Source organism: Spea bombifrons, chromosome 2, assembly GCF_027358695.1.
Source record: "Spea bombifrons isolate aSpeBom1 chromosome 2, aSpeBom1.2.pri, whole genome shotgun sequence".
Taxonomy (NCBI): domain Eukaryota; kingdom Metazoa; phylum Chordata; class Amphibia; order Anura; family Pelobatidae; genus Spea; species Spea bombifrons.
Window position 1 is genome coordinate 52,952,502 of NC_071088.1, and position 15,506 is coordinate 52,968,007.

Here is a 15,506-nt window from a genome sequence, read left to right on the forward strand (position 1 = left end):
ATGCCTCTAGCATACCGTTAGGAAAGGTCCTATTATTTTTGATATAAATTAAATAAAATAGTTAATTGGGGAGATAACAATTTAGAGAATTTTTTATAGAATAAAGCTGTGAAACCGTCTGGTCCGGGGGCCTTATTCAATTTCATAGATTTTATCGCATTCCGGACTTCCTCTTCTATAAAGGGTTTATCTAGTTGTTCAGCTGTTTTTTTTTGATATTTTTGGTAAATTAGGTTCTGCTAGATATTTCCTAATGTACACTCTATCATGGTTTTGGTCAGGGATATTATAGAGAGATGAGTAGAATTGAGCAAAAGCGTTCCCTATTTTTTCTGGGCTATACCAATGATTGTTCCCTTCTGATATTTTAAGTATTCTGGCTTTCAAGTTTTGTTTTTTTAATTGATGGGAAAGTAATTTATCCGCTCTATTCCCTGCATAATAATATTTTTGTTTCATTTTAAGTAGATTATAATTTGCTTTAAAATTAAGAATCTTTTCTATTTCTTTTCTAGTTCGTATCATGTTTGTGGTAAGTAAATCACTCGGTTGTTCAATACAGTTTCTTTTTAAATTGCTCAGAGAGCTATATAGGTCAGAAAGATTTTTTTACCCTTAGATCTAATATAAGCAGCTTTATTAATTAGAAGGCATCTCTTCACGCATTTATAGGCACCCCAGACATTGCCTAAACTGATATCGCCTTTCAAATTCTCTTGGAAATATTGTTCAGTTTTCAAGAAAAAATAATCATAGGAATCTTTTCCTGACAGTAAGGAATCTTGTCTCCAAGGTCGTGGGACATAATTATATTTCCTTAAAATTTCAAGAATAACTGAGTCATGATCAGACCACGGTACAATATTAATTGTGATGTTTTTACAGTCTTTAACTGACTCAGCTTTAGTCAGCATTAGGTCGATTCTTGAAAAGGAATTATGACGATGGGAAAAAAATGTATAATCTTTATCAACTGGCCTAGTTGTTCTCCATATATCATGCAGACCATGTTTTCCCAAGGTTTCCCTAAACGCTTTCGTTGATTACTGTTAATACTGGATTTTCCTTGAGATTTCCTGTCTATTTCAACATCTATCTGTCACGTACAAGTAATAGGAGACACCGTGGTCAGGTAGGACTCCAGGACAGAACAGTTCATATAAGCCGAGGTCAGGATTCCGGAGAGCAGGATAGTCGTATAACGGCAGCGGTAGCGGCTGTGCGGTGGAGGGAGGTCTCCCTCTTCCTCGTGGTGGTTGCTGCGGAGGTGGCCGTGCGTTGGAGGGGGGTCTCCCTCTTCCTCGTGGCGGCTGCTGTGGAGGTGGCCGTGCGTTAGAGGGGGGTCTCCCTCTCCTTCGCGGCGGCTGTTGCGGCAATGTGGGAACCGAGGACGGGTAAGTAACACTATCACACAGTTAAAATCTCCCATACAGAAAAATGATCCCTGAATATATTTTTGAATCTTTTGGAGGGTGCCGTTAAGAAAACTAATTTGTTTTGAGTTAGGAGCATATATGTTTAAAATTGAATATAATCTATCGTCCAATTTACAGACAATAAAGACATATCTAGCATTTTCATCTCTCTGTTTATAAATTCTCATATTTAATGTTGTTAGAAATTAGAATTGCCACTCCGCTTTGTGGTAGGGAAGAGTATATATGACTGTATATTTTTATTATTTAATCTATTAATATCCCCATTTAACAGGTGAGTTTCTTGAATGGAGCATTGATCAATATGTTGTTTATTCATATAGTCAAATAGCAAATATTTTTTCTGGGGAGAATTCAAGCCCTGCACATTTAATGTTGAAATTCTAATTAAATCCTTCATTAACCATATAAAGTATAAAGTGTAAAAAATTAGAGCTCATACAGATAATTAATTTCCTATCATTCTCATTCATACATACAACAATAAATATGGAATTCATAGTACCATGTAAAAACCAGAGAAAACTAACTCGAATCCCTGAAATCATAGTACCACCATAAACAAAGTGAGGAACGGTCCGTAGCGACGAAAAAAAAACAAAAAAAAAAAAACACCATTTCCAGGGACAATAGTTCCTTACATTTACCCAACACATCCTCAAATTATGTGTTCGACAACCTATTCATGAAATACATGACTGCGTGATAACGACTATTTGACACATCTTAAAACATTGGGCAAATTAATCGCCATAATTCCATAACAATTGAATATATATGTTTCATGATTTAAAGGATATAAAGAAGAAAGCCTGTATTCTTATCAACATGTATCGTGTGTACTACTTCACAATATCAAAATTATTAAATTTATATTTGTAAAATATTAAAACCCTGTGTAAAACCCTGTGGTCATTCCATTAATTCTTAAGTAATAATAAACATCAATTATCCTCTAAAATAATAGTGACTCTTTCAATATGTGTAAGTTGTGTAACAAGTGAATATTTCCTTTACCTAACAGAAGATAGAAGTGAAATACTTCCAAAACTTATAGTTCCAAGTATATACCTATGTCATCTTTAAAATTGTATGTTCAACAATATTTTCATATAAAGCCTAGTTACAATTTATTCGACACTTCCTAAAAAATTAGGATGAAGCAAGCGCAATAATTCCGGGGCACTTGGTATACAGTATATGTGTCTCAAATTAAATGTGTGTTTTTTAAAGTTTGTGTAAAGTAAATAGCCTATAGTCTCTTTGATTGTGTCGTGTGTGCTACTTCCCTTTGCTAGGATTAATAAAATTATATTTCAATAAAAAACTCAGTGATAACTACATTATTACTCTATTAATAATAGTGTTAAATTATCCTATAACTTAATAGTGTCGCTTTCAATAAGTGTAAATTTATGTGACAGACAACATGTGATGTTCAATATCAAAAAACATGCAGATAACACGATACAGTTTGATGAAGTGCTTAAAACCCTCAATTAAGTCTTATCTTATTTACATACGAACACATAATCAATATCAGAATATGCTAAAATAAGATATTATCCAAGCCTTCCTTATATCTTGATAAGATAATATAGGAGTCTCTATTGTCTTCAAATTTATAAGAGAAAAAAAAACCTCTTCCATCCGCTATGGCATCGGAGATGGTTGCGGAGGTGTCGAAAGCTTTGTGTCCCTTGTTTGACTCTGGGTTTCAGGAATTGACATCTAAAATGGATGCTACTTTGGCTCAGATCTCGGCAAAAAGTACCGAATTGGATCAAATAAACTCGAATAAGCTCTGATCACACCTTTACACTTGTCCATGCCTTACAGGAGAAGATTGAGGACTATTACGTTTTATAAATATACTGGAGACGGTTAAACCCCATCACCTGCTGCAGACCTTGCAGGAGTGGTTGACGGACTTACTTGGTCTCCCCTATTCTAAAGATAATCCACTACTATATGGAAAAAGCTCATAGAATAGGCCTGGATCGCAGGGATCACAACTCCAAACCTAGACCAGTGATCTGCCTGATTAACTTCCAGGATAAGGAAAGGATTCTGCAGGAATACAGTAGGCTCCTGGAACTTCTTTTGGGGTTACATAGAGTTTTTATTTTTTAGGACTACTCTGCATTGGTGACCGCGAAACGCAAGGAATTCACCCCATTATGCAGGCAATTGTTTCAACGCAAGGTCAAATTCACCCTTATGTACCCTGCGAAGCTACGGATTATTCATGATGGACGCCTGCTGAGGTCAGAGGAAACTGTCACGGGAACCAAGAGGGTCCTAATATGGTGTATCCCGTACCACAGCTTTCACGTCACGGAGACTGCTGCTGCCATAATGCCTGGCTAGATCCTCCCTTCATGGGCGAAGTTGCCCGTAGTTGATGTCCCTTTTAGAGGCATACCAGGTTTACGGTTATGAATCTTTTTATTTGTATTTTTATTATTTATACTATTGATTTCGTTCATTGTTTTTCGGATCATGGCTCTTTTGTATCTAGTTGCTTTACTGATGTCACACTTCAGGTCTGTTCTTGGGTACCCCCTCAGGCACTGGGACAGGAGGGACCCCACATGTCTGATGCCCACACATATCATACTTCTTCTAGATATGATATTGGATAACCCACCGCTGTCATTGATAGTCCAGGCATATGTGGACTGTTGATGGTTTAAATACCCCAGTGAAATGTAAATTAGTTACCAACCACTTGAAACAGCTACAGACCCACATGGTTTTCCTACAAGAAACACACTGAAAAGACACTGAGGGTACCACTTACAAAGGTCGCTGGATAGGAGAGTGCATCTCAGCTCCTTATAAGTAAAAATCCAGCGGGTGGCTACACAAAAGACAGGGATATACCAGACCGACAAGGGAGGTATATACTGTTGGATATTACAATTGAGCGTAAACGTTTGCTTTTAGTTAGTGTATATGCTCCAAATAATTCATTTTATTGCAAATTATTTGATTTATTAACCATGGTTGATTTCTCTGCTGTCATCATAGGTGGTGATTTTAACTCAGGTATCCGACTATTGACGCACCACTTATGCCTCATAGATCCTTGGCGGGTCACACACCCCACAACTAGGGATTACACTCACGCCTCTAGGGCGCACTGTTCACTGTCACGCATAGACTTCTTCCTAGACACCATTGACGGCTCTCCGGAGCGGTCACAGCCCACCCAGAGGTAAGTGTTTGGTGTCGCTGGATGCCTCCTGATCGAGGCATTCCAGCGACACCATTGACGTTTAGGAGGTGATCGTTGATCGCCTCCTAAATGCTTTTAAAACGGGCATCCGCCGCCATTCAATGTATGGCGGCTGTATGGCGGCTGTATGGCGGATCTCGGTGTTGCTGAATGCCTCGACATCGAGGCATTACAGCAACACCGTTTAAGCTTAGAAAGTGATCGTTGATCACTTTCTAAGCTTGTTTAAGTCTCATGACGTGTCAGGCACGTCATAGGTCGTTAAGTGACCGTTTTGCATGACGTGCCTGACCCGGCAATGGATGTTAAGGGGTTAAGACAGCTGCACATTTTCACAACCAGCAAAACCTCTAATTTGTGGACAACACAAAACAATAATTCATATTAAATATAAATGATATATAATTAAATATTGTTGACAAATTAAGCACGGCAGAGAACTCTCCAATGTGTGCACACCACACCACAATGTGGCACTACCAGCACAACCTCTACTATGTGGACAGCACAAACAATAAATCAATATATGTTGGTGATATATTAGGAATACCAGAAATCATGGATACCAATGTCAATGCATTCTATTTAGTAACCATATAGTAATTCAAAATATGTTCATGTACACATTTCTATTTTTACCTTTTGTGAGTTTCGGTTTAATTTTCTTTATTAAGGTGCAATGTAATAAAATATTGCATTGCTTTAGAAACTGCCTGGGGACGTTTTTTAAATATCTTAAAGAATATTCTCACACTTTGATGAAGAGTCCGACATGACACTTCTCATGGTGGCTTCCATTTGCAGTGCTGCATTTTGGCATAGAAATAAACACCTCAGTGCTATTAATACTGAAGTCGTGCTATCAGACTGTTTCATATCAGTGGTCAAGCCATCAGACACTTTTTGTTTCAGATTAGCATTAGGTGTATAAGAACTGCAAACGTGATAATACAGATGTAATTATACAATTATGACTGGATTAGGCAGAGTTTTTACACACACACATATATATATAATTGTATTTAACAAATTAAAGGTAAATAACAGACCATTGCCAGCAAATGACATTTTCTAACATTTCTGCATACATTACAAAAATCCCATGTGGGACCAATATATTAAAGGTACAGTAGTGTCACATATACCCCCCTTTATAATATTTTACGATATGGTGTGACTTCAATGTGGAAATGCACCATATTCTCAGATATTTTTAAAAAATTTCTTTTAAAACCACATCCTCTGCTAGCATTGGCTGCAGATCCTTGATGATTTTTCGGATTTCTTCTAGGGCAGGATTGTATGTCGCTACCAAAGGTACAGGGCCGGCCCTACAATGGAGCCGACTGGGGCAATTGCCCCAGACGGCACTTTAGAAGGGGCGGCACTTTGCAGCCCCAAGCGTTTTTTTTTGTTTTTTTGGAAGCGGAGGAGAGAGAGAGAGGGGCGTGAAGTGGTTTTCGCTTACCCGCTCGGCGCCCCTCTCTCCTCTGCGGCAAGTCTCCCTGTTCGGTCTCAGTGCCGGCTTGTAATGCAGAGCGCCGGAAGTGGCGTCAATTTCCGGCGCTCAGCATTACAAGCCGGCACCGTGGCAGAGCAGGGAGACTCGCCGCAGGACTGTTTAAAGGTAAGTACCGGGGGGAGGGGGTATAGATAATGGCGTCGGCGAAGTTTAAAATGCCGCGCCCCCCCTGGCGTCGGGGGGGGGCGGCATTTTAAACTTCGCCCCAGGCGGCGTTAAATCTTCGGCCGGCCCTGCAAAGGTATGCGTGAGGATGTTTGTTTGTCTCTGTATTGCAACAGGTGTTGGCGTCACCTGTATTGCAACACCTGTTGCAATACAGAGACAAACAAACATCCTCACGCATACCTTTGGTAGCCACATACAATCCTGCCCTAGAAGAAATCCGAAAAATCATCAAGGATCTGCAGCCAATGCTAGCAGAGGATGTGGTTTTAAAAGAAATTTTCCCTGAACCCCCCATCTTGGCCTTCAGACAACCAGCAAATCTCAAACAAAAGCTGGTGAGTAGCAAACTACATACTGAAACAACACACACAGATAATGGAAGCAAACCATGCAACAAAGCCAGATGCAAACTTTGCCAACACATCTGTACCAGCAACACAGCCACCCACAACAACAAGACATACAATATTAAAGGATCATACTCATGCACTTCACAGAATGTTGTATACATGATTCAATGCACCAAATGTACTATAGGGTGTTACATCGGTGAAACCTGCCAGCAACTTAATAAAAGGATGAATCTGCACAGATACTCCATCAACCATCATGATGAAGAAAACTTTTGCACCCCAGTTGGGCACCACTTTACCCAAACCGGTCACTCCATACATGACCTTAAAATCAAAACACTGAGAGGTCATTTCAAAAACACCCAAGAAAGAAAGACATTTGAAGCCAAAATGATACATTTTTATGATTGTAAAAACAGAGGACTTAATGTGGATTTGAGCTTCTTAGCACACTATCAAAACTTCCTATAACCTGTGTTTTTTTCCCCCTCTCTCTCTCCTACATGCTCACCCCTGCTCCCCCCCTTGCCTTATCTGTGCAGTATATGCCACTATTTACTATTTACGACCCTCTTAGTTTTTTGTCTGCAAATTCTCTACCGTGTTGTTTTAACCCCTGTTTTAACCCTGTATCAGAACATGTACTGGTCAATTTTAAACTGTGTTTTTCACTTGCTTGGTCAGAAATGCTTTTGACTTGATAAAGGGAGGACTCCCGAAAGCTCGTCTATTATTTTAAATACTGTTAGTCCAATAAAAAAGGTATTACAAGATTCTGCAACATCCTGTTTTTTGCATACTGTGGAAATGTAAAGATATACAAATATCGCCCAGTAGATTGCAAATGTGATTTTTCAACATTTCCATAGTGAAATCACACCATATTGTAAAATATTATAAAGGGGTTATATGTGACACTACTGTACCTTTAATATATTGGTCCAACGTGGGATTTTTGTAATGTATGCAGAAATATTAGAAAACGTCATTTGCTGGCAATGGTCTGTGATTTACCTTTAATTTGTTTAATAAAATTATATAATTTTGTAGGGAGATATATATATATATGTGTGTAAAAAACGAATCCAGTCATAATTGTATCATTACATCTTTATTATCACGTTTGCAGTTCTTATACCTAATGCTAATCTGAAACAAAAAGTGTCTGATGGCTGGACCACTCATACGAAACTGTCTACAAGCATTACTTCAGTCTATTAATCCCATCAACTATACACTACATTGCTCGTATGTAAAAAGGATAGTCTATTGTTATTATAATAATAGTAATGAATGACATTTTGTAATCTATATTATTAGAGGCACAGGCCACCTTCCATCTGTGTGCCACTTTCCACCCAAGTGCCAATTTCCTACTGTGCCACTTAGACCTGAAACAACGAATCGATAAAATCGATAATAATCGATAACGGGAATCGTTGTCGACGATTTCCGTTACCGATTAATCGAGTGATCGATTCGTCGTTGGAGCGCTCGGCTCCTTTCACTTACCTCCGCCAGCGTTCCCGAGAGAGAGAGAGAGAGAGAGAGAGAGAGAGAGAGAGTATGATTGCAGGGTGGGAAACTGATGGGGCAGAGTGTGGGTGGGGGCAGGGCAGGATGTGGGTGCAGGGCATTTCATTAAATTATTAAATATTGTTTTTTTTTATCCGATTAATCGATTAATCGAAAAAATAATCGGCCAACTAATCGATTATTAAAATAATCGTTAGTTGCAGCCCTAGTGCCACTGTTATCTCTCTTCAGCCACCAGCACCTCCACTCTATGCAAGCATTGCACCATCATTACTTTCTTTTCCCCTTCTCTCATCCCAAGCACTTTTCAATTTCACCTCCTCCCTTTCTCCCACCTCCCCTCACTCCCAGCAATCTCTCCGCTCACACAAGTCCTATTCCCACCTCCTCTCACTCTCTCTTCTGCTTCTTTTAGCAAATCCTGGCCCCCCTGTGGTGCTCTCTTCCCCATCCTCTCCCATTCAACATTCCAGAAACTTCAATAATTTTGTCCACGTACCCCGCTGATCCTCCTACCCCCCCTTTTACCTTTTGCACTCTGGAACGCACGTTCTGTCTGTAACAAACTAACAGTTTTACACGACCACTTTTCTTCTAGGTCTCTGCACCTTCTCGCTCTAACTGAAACCTGTCTAACCTATTATAACACCGCTTCTAGTGCTGCTGTCTCCTATGGTGGCCTCCACCTCACCCACACTCCTCGATCTGATTACAGGAAGGGTGGTGGGGTAGGCTTCCTACTCTCCTCAACTTGTACTTTTCAACCTATTCCCTCTGCTCCATTCCCTCTGCTTCTCCTCATTTGAAGTCCATGCTATCTGACTTTTTAATCCCATGTCCTTACGCATAGCTGTTATATACTGTCCCCCTGGCCCAGCTAACATCTTTCTTGACCACTTCTCCTCATGGCTGCCTCTCTTTCTTTATTCTGATATTTCTTCTGTTATCCTTGGGGACTTCAACATCCCAGTTGACACCCCATTAAGTCCCATGGCTTCAAAATTGCTTTCTATTACCTCCCCTGCTCAGTGGCATCTCCAGCTTTCATATTTAGGGGGGGGCACATGGGGGGCCAGGGACCAAAGTAGGGGGGCCAAATGTAAAACGGTACATATACACTATATATATCACTGATGTCGCTCATTTAGCGGATTCGGAGGGAACATTCCTCTTTGTGAAGGGTAGGATTGCTGATGCCTGGTACACATTTGCTAATGTCTACGTCCCTAATACTGGGCAGGACCTGTGGCTTTTTAAAACGTTTCGGGCGTCAATTTCTGTAGGGGCTGTTAATTTTCGGTGGGGACCTTAATGTAGCTCTGTCTCCAAGGTTGGGTACGTCCGCGGGGGTCTCTCAGACTCCCTCTCATGTCCTAAAACGTATCCATTCTTTGCTCACGTCAGAGCAGTTGGTGGATTGTTGGAGGGCCCTTCATCCTTCTGATAAGGATTTTAGCTTTTATTCTATTCCGCACAAAAGGTATTCTCGCATTGAATGTCTGTTTATTACTCACTATAATCTCCCTCTCCTGCGGCAGCCAAATATGAGACCATTATGTGGTCTGACCATGCTCCCCTGTCTCTAACACTTAAGTCTCCCCTGACTAGACCTACTCAGAGCTCTTGGAGACTGAACGAGTCTTTGCTCACTGATGCCCTTGCTTCGGCGCCTACTGCCGAGACCTTGCGTGACTATTTTTTGTCCAACGTGACTCCAGATCTGCAAAACAAAAAGTGGGCCCATGCTCAAAAACCTAGCGCTCTGTATTTACAAATTGAGAGGTTGGAGAGGGTGCACAAGGACACGATGCTGGCTGCTGATTTTGCGCGTCTACTTGCACTCCGTGCGGAACTCGCTGCTATCCTTAACGCCCAGGCTCAGAGATCTTTCGCTAACCTCAAGGCCATCTTTTATGAACACGGTAATAAGCCGGGGAAATACTTGGCCCGCGCTTTACGCAGGAGGCGACAACTTTCCTATATACCCAGAATACGTTCCACTGGGGGCATCTTGCGATACCTTCCGTCGGAAATCGCACTCGAATTTGTGGCCTTCTATTCTAACCTCTACTATACACCCTAAATCCCTCTAGATTGTAAACTCGTTTGAGTAGGGCCCTCCTCACCTGTTGTCTCTGTTAGTCAATTTGTTATGTTACATATTACTTGTTATGTCTTGTCTACCCATTGTACAGCGCTACGTGATTTGATGGCGCTATATAAAACAATAAATAATAATATCATATATTACAGAACATTACTTTGTGAATAAACTGGCAGCTGATATGAAAACAGAAAACTGTATTATTTGCTATATAAGGGTGCATACATATGACAATAATAATGAGTTCCCAGGAACCAGACAAGAACTGATGTTTAAAACCCTTACCGGTCTTTTGTAGTTCTTGTGTTGACAGTCTCTGGCGCAAAAAATGAATTTCCTTGCGGAGAAGCTTCAGGCGCCTGTTACGAGCTGCACTAGAAGGAACACTGCTCACAAAGTCCATTTTCTCTAAGAGCTCCTTCAGCTGACACTCGGGTGAAAGGTGATTTCTATTCTCTAAGACTAGGAGCTGATCCACTATGTAAGATATAAATATGGAAAAATGCATACATCATGTATAAACATGCTTTTGTCTCTCTCTTGCACAAAACATTACTCACCTTCTTCCCATGAGAATCTGAAGTATTCTGCATTGTGTGAGCGGTCAGCTAGGTGTAGTAAAGTGTGGGAGTCATAACCAATGCTATCAGCCATATGTCTAGCATGGGATAGGATAGAAGAGCCCTCCTGGTGCAGCTGCAGTGCAGCCTGGTGGAAAACACTCTCTTCAGAGTTGTAATGCAGACAGTTAGAAACCATTAGGTTAAAGTCATCCTCAAATGCATGGAGAGAGTAATACCGGTGACACTCTAATTTATGACGCATTGTGGAGAAATCCATGGGTTGTGGAACAAAATCCATGTAATCTGGGACCTGAAGGTAACAGGGTAGTTACAAAAAATGTTGTATGGAATGGAATGGAAAACAAACAGCAAATGCAAAAAGATTTACATTGAAACATACTCACTTCCTTTAGATTGACTGGTTCTGTGAAAATCTTGGCTTTGTCTTTCTCTTCCAACATATCCAGAGTAGATTTTAAGAATATGTTGAATGGGGTTAACTGCAGCTCCATGGCTGTTTGTTGCAATTTTAACTGTTAAACATGGATAGAAAGAAATAATAATTGAAAAGAAAACAACTGACATGTGAGTGTAAAAGGCAAGAGTGTATACATAACAATTCACCTAGGAGAGGCAAAATCTAAGTAATATGTATTTATGCCTACTTATTTATTCCACCTTCCTTCATTTCTAGATTCAACCCAAAGGACCTAGTCATTTGTTGGCCAACTGTCCTTTTGGAACACAAGTGTATAGTATTTTGTCTTGTTCAAGATACATAAAACTTTAAAATCTTTAATTCATTACACTAAAATGTAATTAATTCAAATCTAAAGATCCCTAAAAAGAATTCATTGAACAGTATGGTTTATGCTAAAGTGCTATATATAAGAGCTGTTCCAATTAACCTAATGCTGCCCGTCTAAAAGGATTCTAGAATAGTAATTTCTAAGGGACTACCAGCATTTGGGACATCAGACCCTAATGAGCACTATTAACACAACTATCCTCAGACAGTGCGTGGGACTGTAGTGCATTTTATATACTATGACTCCTGGACCCGGTCACGATAAGGTTAATTAGTTAAGTATAGTCAAATGTCTTGTGACTTAGGCATCAGGCATCATGCACACCTTGGAACCCTGCTATGTGTACCCAATAAGTAGACACACAACTACCTTGAATTGAGTACAGCGGGAATGAACAGTTTATTCTTGTAAAACATAGACTGATATAGCCACATAACCTTATTAACATAAATTAACATTGATAAACAGGTACATGTAGACAGCCCAACCTTTAATCCCCTTTAAGCTGTTGAATCTCCCCCTGGCAGCAATCCTGTCAATGGGATTAGTTTACATAATGGAGTTCCTGCCTGTTTGGCAGCCAGGCTGGAGCCATCTCTGACTACCTTGGGGCCCTGTACGACAGGTCATTCTGTCACAACCTCTGTTTAAGGTGCCCGGCCAGCATCATAAGATGGAAGGCTAGCCTGCGTCACAGAACAGAAGCCACCTAGAGATAACAACATGACGTAAAGACACTTGTCCCTGGAGGATTCTGGAAAGTCCCCACAACGGCTATAAAAACCTAAGGCCGCAACCACAAACTTTGAAACCTCACCTGTGGTGTTTGCAAGAACGTGCACAGGCAGCCCAGAACAGATCCAGGAATCCTTGCGTCCAAGACAAGTGGCTCTTTGAAAAGACTGTTCTAAGGGATTTCCCAGTCCCTGCTGAGTTGTGAGTTTATCAGCTAGAGGAGTGATAACTACTTGGCTTGGTGATGCATTACTCTATTGATATATGACACTATAGCTTTGATTGCTGTGATATTGATTGATTGCTTAACTCATTTTACACACAGATATACATACATATAAGTTTGCATACACAACTATTGAGGATATCTTGTAGTAAGAGTTAAAATATTAAAAGTTTTTCTTGATCAAATTGCTGTGTGTTGTGCTGTCATTCTGTATCCTCATTGATTAGGCAAAACAGGGACATTAGCAGTTTTAGAAAAACATCTCTTCTACACACACACTGAATATTGAAACAGCTACCAGACACCGATTTCCCCAAATATGACTTTACTTTCTCAAATATGACTTTACCTTTGTGTATAACTCCACCCCAGTGTTTTCAAACAACACAGAAGAATTCACTGAAAGTGGTTAACCCCATGTTTACTGAGGATACTCTGTACCAAAATACATTGTTTCCATGTTTTTATGATATGTTTCTTTACCTATGAGTCCCCTTTTACATTTTTACTGAACCCATACAAATCAGGACAGGGCTTTTTTATACCACTTTTAGATGTATAGTCAGGGGAAGGTTGGCACCTTCTGGCCTGAGGGTCAAGTAAAGCCAAGTGGCCCCATTGGTCCATTGCCCCGCAACATATGCACTGGCACACATATGCACACACACACTCATGCAAATACACATGCACATGCTTACACATACACTAACATACACTAACATACACTTACTCATTAACACACATTGCATCTCACACCACTTACACATACACATTTATGCTAAAAAGCCTAGCCAATCCTAGGATAAAGGTTTGAGGATATCTTGTCAATATGAAGACCAAAAGACAAACTGGGATCTAGCCACATACCGGGATACTTGTAGAATTGACCTGGCTTTGACATATATTTAACATAGCTTTTGTCGCAAACAACATGGACACAGTTTTTTCAGTGTTGAGAAATAGTTTGTTGCTAGTTATCCACTTTTCAACCTTCTTGCACACCAAGGGTAGATCATTTATAAAAAGTGAGAACAGCAGGGGGCAGAGGATAGATACTTGAGGCACTCCACACTTTATGGCAAAGGGTGCTCATTTATACCGGAGTGTTTTAGTTTGTTCACCATAAGATCATGATCAATCGTATCAAAGGCCTTTGCAAAGTCTAGGAAAACTGCTCCAGTAAGTCCACCTCTCTCCATGCCAGTCTGAACTGGTTAGAATAAAAGATCAAAAAGAGGTTAGATAATATTCGAATAGTTGCTCACTGGCACGTTTTTTTTTTAAAATGCAGGATAGGCAGCAAATAAATGTGTTTTATCTGTACTACTGGCTTAAGGGGTTTGGAAAGTAGTATCTTATATACAGTGGCGTCGCTACAGGGGCCCCCCTAGGTTGATCCTTGCCCCCCCTGTTGCCCCCCTGCCGAATTTGGAATAAAGTCACAATGCGACTTTAAATCCCGTCTTTTTTTATTTATTTATTTTTAATGCGGAGGAGAGAGAGGGTGCGGCCCGCGTAAGATCGGCAGCCAGGGAAACTGATCTTACGCTGGCCGCACCTCGAGCCCTGCTACTTACCTGTGGGAGGGTCTTCTGTACTGCATAGAGGAAGCGGAACCTAGGAGAGTTCACGTGACATCACATGACTCTGCTCCAGTCCCACTTCCTCTGTGCAGTACCAGAGAACGCAGAGGGAGGCCGCGCCCTCTGCTGAAGTCTGTGAGCGGCATCGAGGAGCTGCAGTGCAGGTAAGGGGGTAGTGGAGGCAGTTTGAATGAGTATGCATGATTGAGGGAATTAATCTGTGAATGAATGAGTATATGAATGAATGAGTGTGTGTGTGATAGCATGGATGTGTAAGTGCTGGAACCTAGGCATGATGGGTCTGTGATTGCTGTTAGCAATCACACTACTATCATGCCAAGTCAGCCAGTACATGCTGAAACCTAGCTAGCTCCCCCCTTGTGTATTGATGCTGCCAGCAGTATGGGGTCTGCACATCACTTACAGCCAGCATGTACTGGCTGACCTGGCATAATAGGAGTGTGATTGCTAACAGCAACCACAGAAAGTACAGTCCCATCATGCCTAGGTACCAGCATTTACTGTTGCCTGGGTGTGATTGCTGTGTGGGCAGTGTGGACGCCAGGGCTGGCTTTGGGGTGTGCAACCTGTGATCTATGCCTGTAATTTAGGGGGTTTTAAATATACCTTTTAATGACGTGTTTTTATGTTAATTCCAATTGATCTATACCTGCAAAGCTGGGTTTTTGCGTTATTCTGTAGATCCATATCTATATATTTCCATACCTTATTTATGTATGCCTGCATATACAGTGTTTGTATGTCTTATTCAGTTGATTAATACCTGCAATGCTGTTTCCATGTATTTATTTGATCTATACCTGCAATGCTACGTTTCATATACTATTATATACCTGCAAATACAGGATTTGTATGTCTGATTCTGTTTATTTGATATATATACCTTCAGTGCTGAGATCACAAGTGAATTTCATGTGAACATTCATGTGATTATACATGTGAACAGTAAGAGGGATTTCCTCACCGCCATACAGCAACGTGAAGCGGAGTCCATTCAATTGGTCATCTTTCTGTCCTCTTACTACATATGTACCTTTCACTTGGTCTTGCAGGCAGTAGATGTCTTTAAGATCCAGCCCAAGTGTTTTAATTAGCACCTCCTCTACGACATACTTTGTTCCCTTTTCCTCCTTCTCTCTCTCAGGAACTTCAATCTTTATTGAATTTCTTAGTCTTCCGTCCTTAACAGACGTAAAGTTGATAGTTGCA

At 40.5% G+C, this 15,506-nt stretch overlaps 1 protein-coding gene across 1 annotated transcript in view; it reads right to left on the reverse strand.

The window, feature by feature from the left end:
- The window catches only part of LOC128472410 (bromodomain and PHD finger-containing protein 3-like), a 213,449-nt gene that overhangs the window by 39,885 nt on the left and 158,058 nt on the right, over nt 1–15,506 (reverse strand). Inside the window, exons 5-7 of the mRNA XM_053454244.1 lie at nt 11,328–11,456; nt 10,921–11,233; nt 10,646–10,837 (exon numbers count right to left, since the gene is read on the reverse strand). Coding sequence (XP_053310219.1) covers nt 10,646–10,837; nt 10,921–11,233; nt 11,328–11,456 — 634 coding nt within the window. The remainder of the gene's footprint in view (nt 1–10,645; nt 10,838–10,920; nt 11,234–11,327; nt 11,457–15,506) is intronic.